This window comes from Schistocerca nitens, chromosome 3 (assembly GCF_023898315.1).
Source record: "Schistocerca nitens isolate TAMUIC-IGC-003100 chromosome 3, iqSchNite1.1, whole genome shotgun sequence".
Lineage (NCBI taxonomy): Eukaryota > Metazoa > Arthropoda > Insecta > Orthoptera > Acrididae > Schistocerca > Schistocerca nitens.
In genome coordinates, this window is record NC_064616.1 from 250,703,320 (window position 1) to 250,720,929 (window position 17,610).

At 40.4% G+C, this 17,610-nt stretch overlaps 1 protein-coding gene across 4 annotated transcripts in view; it reads right to left on the bottom strand.

Annotated features, from left to right (window-relative positions):
* The window catches only part of LOC126248212 (rab11 family-interacting protein 1), a 143,088-nt gene extending 127,339 nt beyond the window's left edge, over nt 1-15,749 (bottom strand). For all 4 annotated transcript variants that reach the window (XM_049949032.1, XM_049949036.1, XM_049949034.1 and 1 more), the window contains exons 1-2: nt 15,614-15,749; nt 9,024-9,062 (exon numbers count right to left, since the gene is read on the bottom strand). In XM_049949032.1, the coding sequence (XP_049804989.1) occupies nt 9,024-9,062; nt 15,614-15,644 (70 nt within the window). In that variant the 5' untranslated portion in view covers nt 15,645-15,749. The remainder of the gene's footprint in view (nt 1-9,023; nt 9,063-15,613) is intronic.
* Nucleotides 15,750-17,610: the final 1,861 nt, after the last annotated feature.

The following is a 17,610-nucleotide window of genomic DNA, read 5'->3' on the forward strand; positions in this document are numbered from 1 at the left end:
TAGCTTATCTCTGGGGTTTAAGTCGGAAGTGCTGGTTTATTTGTGCTCATGTAATCAATCATATGCCGGCTTCCAGATATGTGACACCACAGTCCATTCTGCTCCAGACAGAGGGGTGCATAGGGGTGCGATACTTTTAATAGGTCCTACAATGAAGGTGGTCTTAGCTGTAGCTCAGGCATTCAAAGTCACACAGGCTGGGATTTAACAGTTTTAGGATGTAATGTACACAGCAGCAATGCGTTTGGTTCTACAGAAAAGACATCATTCACTGACACCCTTGTCATTTTCATCTCATTCACAACTGGACTATGACTCTTCCAGATACAAGTTTCCCTCGTGACCTAACTATTTCCGTGCATGGACCATAGCCGCTGCCCCTACCAGCAGGCGCTACGTGTGGCTCGCTACAAACACGGCCATGTGGCAGCCATTTGTCATAGCTGTCCATGTGGTTACACCTCTGACAATACATTGAAACCAAGTAAAGAGCTGTGTCTGAAGTCAAAGGCAAACAGACACGTTTTGTTTATTCTATTAATTGCGCATTTTAGCTACTGGGCTTACCCACAAGTAAACAGTTGTTTGATATACTGTAAAAGTTAAAAACATTAAATGAGCAGTAGTACGAGAAAAGGCCACACAGGAAAGTAACCAGCTAGAAGAAGTTGATAGCACTACATGAGAAAAACAAGTTTCCTGATTTTCTTGCTGTAAACAGTAAAAGCTCATTAAACTCTCCATTTCTTTCCAAAATTAAAAACGACTTGTTTCACATTTGCACATCTCCTTCACCACTGTATATATTATCTCTCATTCAATCCTGAGGAAAATAATTGACATACAAAATTGATTTCTTTTGTGTCTTATGGTTTCATACCACAGCTTGATGAAGAAGTGTCTACTTGTTCTTTATGTGTCATAGTTACTGTAATACTTAATTTCCAAGCACTCTGCAGTGCAAAATTTGAATGGTTTGCACTAAAGTGTGGTCACTGGCTACTTTACATTTGGTTCATTTTAGGTGCACATTGCTGTATACTAAATGTAGCTAACATATCATAACTGTTTTTGAAATTGGAAGGAAAGCCAATCTCACCCTGTATAGAGAAACTGGAAGTTAAAATATTTTATTTTAGGGCACTGCCTGAGAACACCACACACAAGTTGCCTGCAGCTCACAAACAGATTACCGGTTTTATCCAAATTTATAGTATGTGCAGCACTTGGCCTGAAGTACAAGAGACAGAAGCGAGAGTTTCACATGGCCAGGCATTTAAAAGAAAACAGCAATTTTGGTGTGGCCTAGGTAAGGGATGAGCCATTTATGGTAGCACAAGTTGTAAGCAGTGTGTGGCGTAGTGGCAAGAGTGTGGAATGGTAAGGCATGGGTCACAGATTCGATTCTGTCCGTGGAAGCTATTTTATCTTTTCTGTTTCCAATTTTTATGTTACTTACACTGCAAAATAAACAGAAATAATATTTACTATATCGTATTTATTAATACTTTCACAAAAGGCATGAAAAGGAAAGGCAAACAAAAATTTGGGTTTGCATATAATTTTACAGGAAGCTATAATAAGTTGTACATGAGAATGTCGAATATAAAATTAGAAGCTTTAATTACTTTACAGCTGACGATTTACACTTAGCGGGTTCATATTTATCATAAAAACAGTCGTGAACAGTTCATGGAAGTAAATGCATGTTTCTCAAACTAGTAACCACAAGTTATTGTAGTACTTGTGGCTGGAAGAAAATGAAGAAAAAGAAGACATCCTGCACCAACAGTTACATAATGGAAAAGCTGAACACATCTCCTATTTTGGACAAAGTTGACAGAAGTTTCTTTAAGACGCTTATCAATCGTCATTTATTACATGAACATAATTTATATTAAATAAAATGTTAGAACGAATTAACAGGTCTGTGCATAATTCAAAACATTTGTGAAAAATTAAATTTTAATCAGCCTACTGTCTTCATTTAAAGTAAGGCCTATGCGTTACTTTCCGGTTCAAAACACAAATGAAAACTCCAGCACTGAGGTATACCCTGAAACCTCTGAAGAGTGTTCAACAACAATTGTTTCTGCTGGGAGTGAAGTGTATTTATTAGTTCACAGTCCAAGAGAGGAAAAACTAAGGAGTAAAATAAAACTGCTGTAAAGAAAGAACCTATATTTACAAAACAAAGCAGATTCACTGTCACCTGAAGCTAAAAGCATGGCAGTTCACTGTATGTAAATGCAAATAGTAATTAATTTAAAAGCTCATGTGATAAGTTTTTAACTAAAGATTTATCACAATTTGTTTCATTAGCATTTCTTTTCGTAAAAGTATTCATTTACTCAGCTTATTTCTGTTCCGTAAGAATGTCTATTTCGAGCCATAGTAGTAAGCAGCTATCATTTCGCGTTTACTTGGTTTCAATATGGCTTCATGCAAATCAAAGGCATCACCCTCAACTTTCCTTTCCATCTACTCTCTATTCTGTGCCCCAGATGTGGACACGGAGTTTCTGGAGTGTCACAGTGTCGCACCACTGCGCAGCTGGGACCTTCACGTTTCCCCGCAAGATTTATGCTAAGCTGCTATTCCATTTCCCGGTTGATAGCAGGGTCCTTTGTGTCTCCAGTGAATCTCGAAACCTATCATTGCTTATGTTGCCCTTCTCTGCCCTCCACCAATTGTCGTTCAGTCAGATACAGTGATTGGTCAATCCCTGTTCCCTGAGAATGAACATGTCATGAAAGCAGTCAAGTTTTTGGCTGTCGCCAGCACAATATCTGAAAACATTTCTGGTTTTGATGCAGTCACAGTTTTTGGGTTTCAAATTCAGCACGCTGTGCATCTCATTTCTGACTCCACCCTATTCCAAGCATTGGATCACCTCTGCCATGAGTTCTGACTCCAACCTGTTTCAGGCACTGGATGACCTATGCCATGAGTTAGGGTCTCTTGTTTCTGCTGGGATTGGGTGCTGCCAAAGACTACAAGACCCACATAACCGTGAAGTTGATGGCCATTGCAAGTTCTGTCATGTTCAGCCTATTCTATTTGCCCAGTAGCAGGGTTTCAAGGAAGAATTGGACAGGTTGCATGGCCAGGGCATCATTGAACCCATTCCTTCCAGCCAGTGGGCTATGCCTCTGGTTGTTATCCAAAAGCCTATGAGAGCATTTTATTTGTGGGGAGATTTTAAATCTGCTGTTGATGCGCAATCAGTTTTCCTGACCTGCAGAAATACTTTTGAAACTGCCTAGTGGTGAGTGTTTTTCAAAGACTGACTCGGTGGAGGCATACCTGCAGCTTCAGCTAAATTCTTCCTCTCAACAGATCGCAGTTACCAACACTCCCTTTGGGTTTGACTGTTATAAGCACCTGCCATTCAGCATCATGAGTGCTCCCACCATTTTCCAGAGATTTTTAGAATACTTAATGCAAGGCATTGCTATCTGTGCAAACTATCTTTTTGACATTATTGTTATGGTTTCCTTACAGCTGGACCATATTGCTAACCTATGGATTCTGTTCATTAAATTGCAAGAGGTGGGCCTACACTACAATCAAATTAAAGGTTTCTCAGGTAGAAATCGAATATTTGGGCCACCTCCTATCGAAGGATGGCATCAAACCTACAACATGCCACATAGCAGCAATCAATTACCTACCTAAACAGCAGAACCTGAAGGAACTCCAATTGTTTATGTGCAAAGTCAGTTATTATTTGAAACTTCTACCTATCAAAGTGGACATCATTCATCTGTTGCACAAGTTGTGTAAAGGAGGGTGCTCCTTTTGTTTGGTCTGTAGACTGCGACAGTATTTGCCCACATAAAATCACTGCTAAAGACATCATGCCCTGCCTCATTAACTTGACATTGGGCAAACTGCTTGTGCTTGCAACAGATGCTTCCCAACATGGTGTTTGGGCAGTTCAGAGGAATGCTGACACTTCCAAACAGCCCATCACATTTGCCCCCAAAACACTGACAGCCACTCAGTGCGAATATTTTCATATAGAAAAGAAAGGCTCAGCCTTTATGTACACAGTCCAGAAGTTCCATTTTTTTCCTCTACGGCATCAAATTCCACCTCATCACTGACCATAAGCCACTTGTGGCATCCTTTGGCTCCCGTTTGCAACTTCTGAGCAGGACTTCAGAAGGATTCCAGCACTGAGCTTTGTTTCTGTGTGAGTATCAATATGAGATTCATTATACATCTGCGGCATAGCATGCTAATGCAGACCTGTTGTTACACTTGAAGGGATCCAGCCCAGCTTTTGACGAAAGCCGAAGTACTTGTCCCCCCCCCCCCCCCCCCCGATTGATTATCACTGGTTAGACAGCCCGTAAAGGTCCATCACGAAGTACAGGCCACTTGGAAAGATCCCATACTCTGACAGATGGTTGATTTTTTGTACAATGGTTGGTGCAAGTGACTGCCCACCAAGGAGTCTGCTCCACTTTGCAATTATTTCCTCCTCCACCATCAGCTGGAGGCAATTGATGGCACTCTCCTCCTTAGCACTGATTCAAGTGACCCCTGGTTCATCATCCCTGCGGTCCTGTGGGCTTGTATCCTCCTCCTCTTACACTGTGGCCACTGGGGTATGAACTGCATGAAGGTCTTTCATGGCATTTTGTCTACTAGCCTGACATCGTTTTGATGATTGAGAAGAATGTCCATGTGCCAAACAGCAGGTGGCCAACACAAAGTCAGCCATGAGCCATGGGACTGCTTCCACCTTGACTTCACGGGCCCTTTCAGTAATTCTATGTGGTTGGTGATGGCTGACGCACTGTCCAATTACTCATATGTTCTCCATATGCGCTGCATCACCACAGAAGCTACTGTGTAGGCTCTCAACAAGGTCTTTGAGATTTATGGGCTGTTCGAGATGATTGTCTACAATAATGACCCACAGTTCATATCTACATCTAAATGATTACTCTGCTATTCACAATAAAGTGCCTGGCAGAGGGTTGAATGAATCACCTTCAAGCTGTCCCTCTACCATTCCACTCTCGAATGGCATGCAAGAAAAATGAGCACTTAAATTTTGCTGTGTGAGCCCTGATTTCTCTTATTTTATCGTGATGATCATTTCTCCCTATGAAGGCGGGTGCCAACAGAATGTTTTTGCAATTGGAGGAGAAAACTGGTGATTGAAATTTCATGAGAAGATCCCATCACAACGAAAACAGTCTTTGTTTTAATGATTGCCACTCCACATCATGTATCATGTCTGTGGTACTATCTCCCCTACTTCGCAATAAAACAAAACAAGCTGCCCACCTTTGTACTTTTTCAATGTCATCCGTCAGTCCCATCTGATGCGGATCCCACACTGCACAGCAATACTCCAGAATAGGGCGGACAAGCGTGGTGTAAGCAGTCTCTTTAGTAGACCTGTTGCACCTTCTAAGTGTTCTGCCAATGAATCACAGTCTTTGGTTGGCTCTACCCACAACTTTATCTATGTGATTGTTCCAACTTAGGGTATTTGTAGTTGTAATCCCGAAGTATTTAGTTGAATTTACAGCCTTTATATTTGTGTGACTTTTTGCATAATCGAAATCTAGCAGATTTCTTTTAGTGCTCATGTGAATAACTTCATACTTTTCTTTATTCAGTGTCAACTGCAACTTTTCACACCATACAGATATCTTATCTAAATCATTTTGCAATTCATTTTGGTCATCTGATGACTTTAGAAGATGGTAAATGACAGCATCATCTGCAAAAATCTAAGACTGCTACTGAGATTGTCTCCTATGTCCTTAATATAGATCAGGAACAATAGAGGGCCTATAACACTTCCTTGGGAAACAATGGATATTATTTCTATCTTACTCGATGACTTTCCATCTATTACTACGAACTGTGACCTTTCTAACAGGAAATCATGAATCCAGTCGCACAACTGAGGCGATATTCCATAGGCACACAGTTTGGTTAGAAGACGCTTTTGATGAACAGTGTCGAAAGCCTTCTGGAAATCTAAAAATATGGAATCAATTTGACATCCCCTGTCGATAGCACTCATTACTTCATGAGTATAAGAAACTAGTTGTGTTTCACAAGAATGATATTTTCTGAATCCGTGTTGATTATGTGTCAATAAATCGTTTTCTTCGAGGCACTTAATGATGTTTGAATACAGTATATGTTCCAAAACCCTACTGCAAATCGACATTAGTGATATAGGCATCTAATTCCACAGATTACTCCTACTTCCCTTTTTGGTTATTGGTGTGACTTGAGCAATTTTCCAGTTTTTAGGTACAGATCTTTCTGTGAGCAAGCAGTTGTATATAATTGCTAAATATTGAGCTATTGTATCAGCATACTCTGAGAGGAACCTGACTGGTATGCAATTTGGCCCAGAAGCCTTGCTTTTATTAAATGATTTAAGCTGCTTTGTGACACCGAGGATATCTATTTCTATGTTTCTCATCTTGGCAGTTGTTCTTGATTGGAATTCAGGAATATTTACTTTGTCTTCTTTGGTGAAGGAGTTTTGGAAAATCGTGTTTAATAACTCTGCTTTAGTGGCACTGTTTCCAGTGACTTCACCGTTTTTATCGTGCAGTGAAGGTATTGATTGTGTCTTGCCACTAGTGTGCTTTATGTATTACCAGAATCTCTTTGGGTTTTCTGCCAGATTTCGAGACAGAGTTTCGTTGTGAAAATTATTGAAAGCATCTCACATTGAAGTACACACTATATTTTGAATGTCTGCAAAACTCTGCCAATCTTGGGGATTTTGCGATCTTTTAAATTTGGCATGCTTTTTTCAGTGCTTCTGCAACAGTGATCTGACCCGTTTTGTGTACCATGGGGGATCAGTACCATCACTTATTAATTTATGTGGTATATATCTCTCAATTGCTGTCAATACTATCTCTTTGAAATCATTCCACAACTTTTCTATGCTTACATACCAGATTGGAAGGAGTGCAGACTGTCTCTTACAAAGGAGTTAAGAGCATTTTTATCAGCTTTTTAAATAGATATACTTTGTGTTTCTTTTTGACGGTTGTAGGAGTTACGCTATTCAGCCTAGCAGCTATTGCCTAGTGGTCACTAATCCCTGTATTCGTCACGATACTCACTATTTGTCCAGGATTATTTGTTGCTAAGAGGTCGAGTATATTTTTGCAACCATTTACACTTTGAGTGGGCTCATGAACTAATTGCTGAAAATAATTTTCTGAGAAAGCATTCAGTACAATTTCGGATGATGTTTTATGCCTGCCGCCAGCTTTAAACATATAATTTTTCCAGCATATCAAGTGTAGATTAAAGTCACCACCGACTAAAATTGTATGAGTGGGGTACCTATTTGAAATGCAACTCAAGTTTTCTTTGAACTGTTCAGCAACTATATCTTCCAAGTCGGAGGGGGGGGGGGGGGGTCGGTAAAACGACCCAATTAATAGTTTAGTCCGATTGTCAAGTATAACCTCTACCCATACTATTTTGCAGGAACTATCTACTTCGATTTCACTACAAAGCACACTACTTCTGACAGCAATAAATACTCCACCGCCAATTGTATTTAATCTACCCTTTCTGAACACTGTTAGATCGTTAGAAAAAATTTCTGTTGAGCTTAATTCCAGCTCTTTATTGGTGTTCTTTCACGATATCTGCTCCCGCTATGTTATTACCCACTTTGTGTAAGCATACAGCACAGTTAAAAAGTGCTTGACTGACTCTCAGAAGACTTAGTGTTGCCTCTGTTTTTCAGTATCTAGGACCACACCACTGCATGGCAGAAGCCAGATGGAGATACTCTATGGCTGGCAGCTCCTGACTCTGCTGTACCTGCTGTGCCACAGCCTGAAGTGTAAATGCACCCATTACGATACATTCTGGTAACCCGTCTGGCACGTACTTTCGGTTGGGGACCTGGACGGGCACTGGCAATGGTGCACACTCAACAAATGTTCACCATGGATACTGGTGAGGTGTCGCTCTCCCACCATCAGAAAGAATCAGTTGCATCCACAGTGGGGAGCTAAGACACCACACCTGCAAGCACAGCTCCTGAGGCACTGCCACTTGAGGAGCTGATTGGCACCAACAACGTCAAGATGTTTGATGGAGGCCACGAGGATGTGACCCCCTCACACGAGCATACGTCGAGCCTTGCCCCCCCCCCTCCCCCCACGGTATTTATAGCCCCCGTCCCAAATGGTGTGTTTCCCCTGTTACCCATATGCACTGCTATGCTCAGCTCACCATCATACAGGTCCCTCTGGCCATATGCACAACTGGGGCAGAGACAGCTGACGGCCCAACCCTGCTACAGTGATGCCTCATCAGAGGCCGATGATTCAATGGAGGTGAAGTCATCAATACGCAGCTGCAGCCATGCTGCTGACACAGAGTCACCTTGCAGACCATGTGGCCTATTTGGCCAGATCAGTTTGTAGACAACAGCCCTGCCAGTTTGGCTCTCTGCCTTCTTCCATCAACACCTGCAGTGCCACCTCCCTGAAAGGGATTTTTTTTTTTTGCGGGGGGGGGGGGGGGGGGGGGGGAGAAGGATGTGGCAGTGTGTCCACATATGCAGTCACCACAACCACAGAGCCCATTTCTTGTGCCACCAGAGAGAGGCCAAAACAAGAGCACATGTTTCGCTTGGCTGCCAGCACCTTTGCTGACCATGTGGAGACAGCCATACATCAGCAGCACAGCTCAGGCTGTCTAGCATAAATGGTGCTTAGTGAAGGTTCTCCTTACCATCTAGAACTGTTCCATGATTTTGCTATAACTAACTTTGCTTATTACTGGACTCTGCCTGGACTGTTCCTTCATCTGTTTCAATGTTCATGTGCAGACGTAATTCTGATGCTAAGTCAATGCTGTTGTTATGTGTACTTGGTTGTTGTAATAAAATTGTACATACTACACAATCATCATATATAAAATTATCTGTTTGCAAACACATGCAAAACTGATTGCCTATAGAATTACAAAAAGCTGAATACTGTAACAAGCATTACCATTCCTGCCTTTAGTCAGCAATCCTCTGGCTCTATGGACTGCAAAGAAAAGAAAAGAAGAAGTTATTAGATTGAACATCCCACTGTACAGTGTAATTGATGACACAGAACAGTACAAAGCATGTGACACTTCTATTTACAATGAATAGTGTGGTTATAATTAAACTTCATTACTTACAGGCAGTAGTAGGACAATGAAACTTTGTGAAAACATTTATAAGCACATGCACAAGAGAAATAATGAATAGATCATTGAAAGAAAGAAATTTTAATTTCCACATGAGAGATTAACATTCGTTAACTCTGTACCATGTTTACATTCCTTGTCACGACCATCTGCATCCATGATACCCTGGAACTGTACTAGAGTTTACTCTACTGCTGCCCATAACAGCTCAGATGGGATATTGGCTATCTCCCCCAATATCCCTATCTTCAACCTCTAATGTATGTTAGTGTCTCACTGATAAGCCACGTCCTTCAGGAAACCTCGGGGCCAGAAACCATACGGGTTCAAATCTAGCGGTGTGGGTGGCCACGCAGTTTGTAATGATGGATCAATGATTTGGTTTTCTCCAAATGTGTTACAGAGTAACCGAGTGACCTCACAAGCAATGTGAGGCAGAGCTCCATCATCCATCAAAACAGTTGAGTCCAAAGCATCTCCTCCCATAGAACAGGGACCATATGTTTGCAAAGCAGGTCACAGTAACATGTCCTGCTCATGCTGCATGTCCTTTGTCCTTAAGGTCAGAGTTCAATGAAAAATGGACCAATTATGAACTGTGCCATAAAGCCACACCACTTGGTGATGCGTTCACTATGCAGGGGAACTTAATGAATTTTTTTTTTCCAGTCATGATCCCCAAATGTGACAGTGTGGAAACAACTCTCCCGTATTCCCTTCATGTGTTGATTCTCACAAAGGGCAGCACCACTATTTTTGTTGTTCTGAGAAAACAGCTTTATGATTAAAGCCCTGCTCACCTCGTCCATATCCATGTTGACCGTCTGCAATTGTAATTCACACTGTTGTCTGATGCTTGTCTTTCCACCCTACATTGTTGTACATGTACTGGTGCCTAATGGCAAGTCATGCCACTAACACTACTAACAATGCAAATCCTGCAGCATACCATTCCTACAAATTTGGGACTCTCAAATTTTATGTTGTTATTGTGCACTGAATTTTTATGATATGAGCTTTAAAAGCATCTCAACCAAAAACTGACACCAAACTGCAAATAGCTAAAAGTTGAAATTGTCCATTAGTGGTTAGGCACCTTTTCAAAAAATTCTGGCTGTGGAAATTAACCTAACTTAATTCAACAGATTATGTTCTTGAAGTCGCACCAGATAATCTAACATTTCTGAAAACAAGACCAGCCCGAATGAATACAAACCAAGAGGATTTATAGAAACATGTGCCTGAAATAAGTGTTTCAGAACACAGACGTTTACCTGTAGGGTCCTGTCGTAAGTGTGTAATGCCTCATGCCTCACAATTACATGCTATTCCTATGTACACTTAATCCATAGGCACAGTATCATCTTTTGCAAGTCAAATGCACCAAAAATGGACATTATTCAAACTACAGAAAAGGACTCAACTAAAGACAAAAGTTGGGTTCATTATAAAAAAAGCTGTTTGAGAAACTGAGGATTCTAACTGCACCATCTGTTTACATCTCCTAATCCATTATGCACATTAATAACAACTCAAGTAATTATTACTATTGATGATCAAGGGAAAGAGAGCACGCATTGAAAGAATTAAGCAACAAATTAAAGGCAGTGTTTTCTACCAGGGACCCAAACTCCACAACAGACTGAAACTTGCTGGTAGATTAAAACTCTCTGCTGGACTGGAACTCTAACCTGGGATTTCTTCCTTTCACAGGCAAGTGATCTACTATTGAGCTGTCCAAGCACCAGCCATTACCTGACAACAGACTGCCCATGGAAATAAGAGATAACTAAAATCAACATGTTTAAATAGGTGGTGAAAGCTGTTAACTAGTGCACACTATACATTGAGGAATTGTGGTCCAGTTTTTCATATAGAGGAAGGAGAATATGAGACAGTGAAGTCTTCAGTCCCTTGTTCATGAGGTAGGCCATCTGGAGCTAGTAATATCAGCCAGAAACCTGATAGAATTGTGACAGTATGTGTGTAATGAACATCAGTAGGACTGAACATAATAAAAAAAGGTGAGAGATACAATCAGGTTGGTAGATTTGTCGGCACAGTTAGGCTCAGCATGCAGCAGGAGTTGTTCCTACCACAACTGTCCCATCCCCAATCTGAAATATTCAAAGCGTTCACGATGGGAATAGAACCCACTCTCTTGATGCAAGCATAAAAATATGTCGAACTGTTCCTTTGTATCACTTAGTAACAAGGAGACGAAAGGTCTTTCATTCATCAATGCCTTTATATGAATGGACAATCCTGAAAAAGCCAAATTGGATACATCAGCAAAAAGAGACTACCCGTAAATAACAGTAATTAAAAACAAAGTAAAAGGTGGACAATCTGAATGGCTGGGAGAGGAAGAGGGATCCCCAGGTCCAGTATGCTGTGAGAAGCATCCCATTGCCAAATTCCTAATAGTCCCCCCCCCCCCCCCGAAAGCAGTTTAAAACTTCAGATATGAGAATAAAATCTCTGCTTCATTGGAAACAAAGAACCAGTTTAAATTCTATGCATGCCATAGGCCAAAGTTCTATGCAAAAAATCTGGAAGACCATTCTTGGCATATAGAGACAGAAGAAGGGAGCATTCCATTATCCTCGTTTTGCTTTTGTCGATGTTCATCTTATATCCTCCTTTCAAGACACTGTCCATTCCTTTCAACTGCTCTTCCAAGTCCTTTGCTGTCTCTGACAGAATTACAATGTCATCGGTGAACCTCAAAGTTTTTATTTCTTCTCCATGGATTTTAATACCTACTCCGAATTTTTCTTTTTGTTTCCTTTACTGCTTGCTCAATATACAGATTGAATAGCATCGGTGAGAGGCCACAACCCTGTCTCACTCCCTTCCCAACCACTGCTTCCCTTTCATGTCCCTCGACTCTTATAACTGCCATCTGGTTTCTGTAAAAATTGTAAATAGCCTTTCGCTCCCTGTATTTTACTCCAGCCACCTTCAGAATTTGAAAGAGAGTATTCCAGTCAACATTCTCAAAAGCTTTCTCTAAGTCTACAGATGACAGAAACGTAGGTTTGCCTTTCCTTAATCTTTCTTCTAAGGTAAGTGTTCCAACATTTCTACGGAATCCAAACGGATGTTCCCCGAGGTCGGCTTCTACCAGTTTTTCCATTCGTATGTAAAGAATTTACATTAGTGTTTTGCATCTGTGACTTGTTAAACTGATAGTTCAGTAATTGACACATCTGTCAACACCTGCTTTCTTTGGGATTGGAATTATTATAATCTTCTTGAAGTCTGAGGGAATTTTGCCTGTCTCATACATCTCGCTCACCAGATGGTAAGGTTTTGTCAGGACTGGCTCTCCCAAGGCTATCAGTACTTTTAATGCAATGTTGTCTACTCCCGGGGTCTTGTTTTGACTGAGGTCAACTTACAGGTAATATTCTGCTCACAACAGAAAACTTTTTCACAACTGATATAATCAGTATGGAGGATGTGAATACTGAAGACCCAGCAACTGAGAAGAAGAGTTAGTTTTCAGAAACATTACATGAATATGACAATAAAGGAAGCTTGCTTTCTTTCATTTTAAGCAAGGGCATCTACATACTGAAACTGAGTTTCTCAACTTTCATCCAATATACACTCTCTCATCTATGCACTTTCTGAGATAACTGATGAAGGCCTGCAGACACATTTCCCAAAGAAGTTACAGGGTTAGAACCAGCTGCCAAAGAGATCATGCCAAGAACATTAATTTTGTTGGAGTTTCAGATTGCAAGAAAGATAACAGACAAATACGGGTATCCTGCAATTCCACGGAGAGCTCTTGAAAAAAACACGAATACAGATTACATGTATGAGATCAAGGGGCTCAGAGTAGATGTTCAAAGTTGATGAGAAAGATGTATCCTACATCAAGCTTGAATAAGTTCTTGCTATTGTCCCAAGTCTGGGCACCAAGCACATTATAAACACGAATTTTCCAGAAATTTAGAGTTTTTCAAATTTCAGCGAGTAGTAATCTGCATTTGATAGCTTTTTTGATGGTGGATTTTTTTAAATCAAATAATCAGGTACTCAGACTTTAAAGTAATACTGTTCAGAAATTTATCTTACTCATAGGTAACAACACACTACAAGGTTATTTAAAAGGGGAAGTGGTCTTAAAACTTTAACTGCCAATTCATCTACATATTAGTATACCAATTAATTTTCACTTATGAAAACAGAATCTACTTCTTACTGTCCCACCTGCGACAATTCCTTTCCACCCGTGACAGTCTTTGATTGTAATTTTTATAAGTAGCCTAAATATTAGTAGTGTTACATTCATTGATATTTCACCATGTAAAGAATTGTTGTAATTATGTGAATTCAATGTCTTCAAAAGAAAATATGGACACATTTCACAGAGTTTCTGTGAAATGCTGCTGGGCATTCAATGCTATGTGCATTTGCTGTCCCATAGTGTCAAGGTTTTAAAGAGGATTAACAGCTCATTTCGCAAAGTTCTGATATTCAGTTTTAATGAGAAGGTAAAGCAACTATGCACATGATCATCAATACATTATTAATTTATTTCTATTTATCTTTTTTTGTTATATTAGCTTTTGAGTTTTGAAAAACACAATGCAACTGTTCCACCAATGACGATGGAACCACCTGTTCCATTTCCAGCTGATCTAAGTTTATTTTTTATCTTATCTCAACAATTATAATGATGTTGTTCTACTTCACATCAAACTGGCAACCTACTACCTTTCCACATATTCTTGTAACACAACATTCATTCCCACCCTTGCTGAACTTGGATGTTTCACTATTTCTGTCTGTATGGGTAAAGCCTTAGACCTTGTTTCCCTATTTTGAGTTATATCAGACTGTTGTGAGATCTCATTTTGCTGTAAGACAGGGATGAAATCACTAACACGAGTTGGCTCTATCCGAAGGCAGAATAATAGACCACGATGAGTGATATAACATTTTCAGAACAATGTAAGACAAATAGTGGCTTGATGTAAACTGACAACACAATCCACACCACATTCAACTCGCGAGACATATAAAGTAATTAAGTATTTCTCATCCACAACAATGATTTAAGGTCACAGCCATCCATTCAGGCAAAATGAGCCTATCAATGCCTGATGTTTTCATAATGTGATGATGTGGCATGTAAAGGTAAATGCACATGAACAGAAAGAGAACAGAACAAGAACACTACTATTTTTGCATCTATATCAGTTTTCAGAACGTGGGTTGCGGTGACACACTGATCCTATCTTGAGATCTAGGTTAGGTCAGAAGGTGATTGGTCTTGTTTATCCACTCCTAAATCCTGAAGTGTGATGATGAAGTGCTTCAACACAACACAAAGGCTTCATATTAACGCACCGTGTCATTGCTAGATCAGTGGAGAACTTGCTGCACTGACGACCTCGCCGTTTAGCGCACTAAATCACTACACTAAATGGAAAATCTATTAGTAGAAACACTGTGGTACACTTGATTTTTTGGGTGCTTATCAAAAATTATAGCATTAAAAAAGTCCAGAACACGCGAAATGATGTAAAACTTACTAATATGATGATTTAGACTTTTCTAAGTCATTACAGCGAATACTGTACTGATTCTCTGACTGTCACATCTGATTACACAGCTTTCTCGTAAAAATGAACTAGTGTACCCTCTCCAATAACTTCACTGCCAGCAGTTCCAGAAAGAATGGCATAAAACGCTCATAAAGCAGAAAAGAATCTCACTTTCTCAATAATGTCTAGCAAATTTGGAAATAAATTAACTGCAGTTTCTTTTTCCACGACTGACTTTGTTAAGCAAGTAGTATTATTTTTGACAACAGTTTCATAACAAAAAACACTTAAGTCTCGTTGCAATATATGACAAAGATAACAAACGTAATCAGCTATACTATGGATACTTTTATGCAAAGTGAAAACACATAGTGAAGCACAAAAGTTATCCGGCAACATTTGTTTCACATACTGATTTCCATAACACAAGTAATACACGATGTTACAATGAAAAACGCGTAACAGAAGTAATAACTATCGATGTCCCCACTGTAGATCTACATAATTCTTAGCAAGGGTCTGTAATTATATATCCATAATTAATGCTTTCATAGCTTCCAAATACATAATGAACCAGCAAACCTACCCAACCCTAATACATAGGTTCCGTATATACGTTCTAAAGTTGAATATCAGCACACGATACAATTGTGTTTTTACAGGACATTCCAACCTGGTAATGCATGCCATTACAACTACACTACAGACACAACAAAACATTGCTGACGGTTATGGAATCCCAAAGGTTCATATCGTAACATTACAAACGACAACGGAAATTCATGCATCCAAACATTAAGAAATATACACACTTCCGTAAATCAAACATAACAACGCACCTGTAACTAAAACGTGAGTTGGACTCCACATTTTGTATTATTTATTGCCAAACTACAACACCACCTGATACTATAAACAACGCATCACCCGATGTACTGTTATCTCTAATCTCCACCAATTGCTCACATTATACGTCAAAACACTAAAGTGACACAATTGTCAAAGATAACACACAACTGACAGCCGGCAAACTTATCGATAGTACATCTGTGGTCGAATGATATCCTCACATGGGAAACTCCCCATCGCACAGCCCTCAGATTTAGTGATAAGATGGCCCAGTGGACAACCCGTTAAAAACTGAACACAGATCAAGCACGAAACCAGAATGAAGGTATACTGAACTTTAAAAAAAAGCGATATGGAAACAGTGAATGGTCCAAGAACAAGAAGTTCCATAAAGTAGCAGGCGTTGTGGGTAAGTGGTCCCAGGGTTGGAGCACCATGCGGGCGAGCCGTAGTCAAAACGCCTTCGTTCCACTTCTTTTTTTTTTCCTTCGCAACATTATGAACTGTCCGTCCAGTCATTGAAATATTTGTTCTCTTTCTGCATTCTTGGCAGTTGTCATACTATACATTGGTTATAGAATATGAGTCATGTGGTAAGAATACGTTACCGCCGCAAGTAAATGTGATAAATAGTGCAAGCAGATGAGATACCACATAGACGTCTCATAGAAATGAAAACAACAAATAAGTGAGTGTGAACTATGTTACAACAATGGAATTCAAGGGTCAAGACTTCCAACATGGAACGTAACTCCAAAAACGTTAGAAAGATATGTTTTGACAGAGCACAGAGAAACTGTGTGATTGTGCAAGTGTTGTGCTCATTTCTTGCAGCTTATGTGACAAACTACCATGTGGTTATAATTAAACTTGCCCTATTTAAAATGTTATAACATGGAAACTAATTACCGCACGAGGACCAAACAGGTATCATTTATGTTACGGACATGGGGAAGAGAAATAATGCAGAATCAATTCAGCTGAAACACTTTTAATGTGCTGCTAGCAATCAGCAATACCATTACATACTGGTACCATTACTGCTACAAAATTAGCTCAATATTGCGCCATCAGTATTCAGAAGAGTCTGAAAGCACAATACAGCAGAACGAAGTATGTCGGTAGGTATGCTGACTACCTCTCTTGATATGCTACGCTTCAGTTCAATACATATGTAACTGTTCCCCTGGTAAACCCTATCCTTCAGGTAGAACCACAACCAGAAATCACAGGGAGTGAGATCAGGTGATCATGCCAGCCAAGCATTTGGAAATGATTGTCTGATAATTCGATGGTTTCTAAGTGTGTTTCGGAGAAGCGCTTGAACTTCACGACCGATGAGCAGTGGGGCCCCATCTTGTATTAAACCTGTCGAGTTCAATGAATCTCTCTGCTGCAGGGGGGGGGGGGGGGGGGTACGACATGCTGGAGAAGCATACTACACTAACGATGGCCATTCATACTGCACGTCTTTGGTCCTTGAGCGCCAACCTGTTCAAAAGAGAATGAGGCAGTGATGAACGTAGTCGTGAAACCACACCATATGGTGGCATGTTCACCATACAGAGGAACTTCATGCACAGTGACTGGAGGTGAAGATCCCCCACTCGGCAATTGTGCATGCTCACCTAATCCATCAGAGAAAAATGAGCTTCGTTTGTCCATAGGATGGTCCAGGGCCAGCTCTCATCAACTTCAACACTTGTGAGAAAGTGGAGAGTGAAGTCAACACGTCGTTGTGCGTCCTGTGGTGCAAGCTGCTGTACAGTATCGATCTTGTACGAAAACCTTCAGAGAATGGTTAGAAGCACGGTCTGTACAGTGGGCCACAGGATGTTCAACTCTTGTGATACAGCACGGGCACTGTCTGACGATAGGTAATTGCATGCGGCGTTGTCTGCCATAGCACTGGAAGGTCTTTAACGCCACAACGTGTCTCACCCTGGCATCAGATCCACAGTGAATTTCGTGTCAAGCAAGGTGGTAT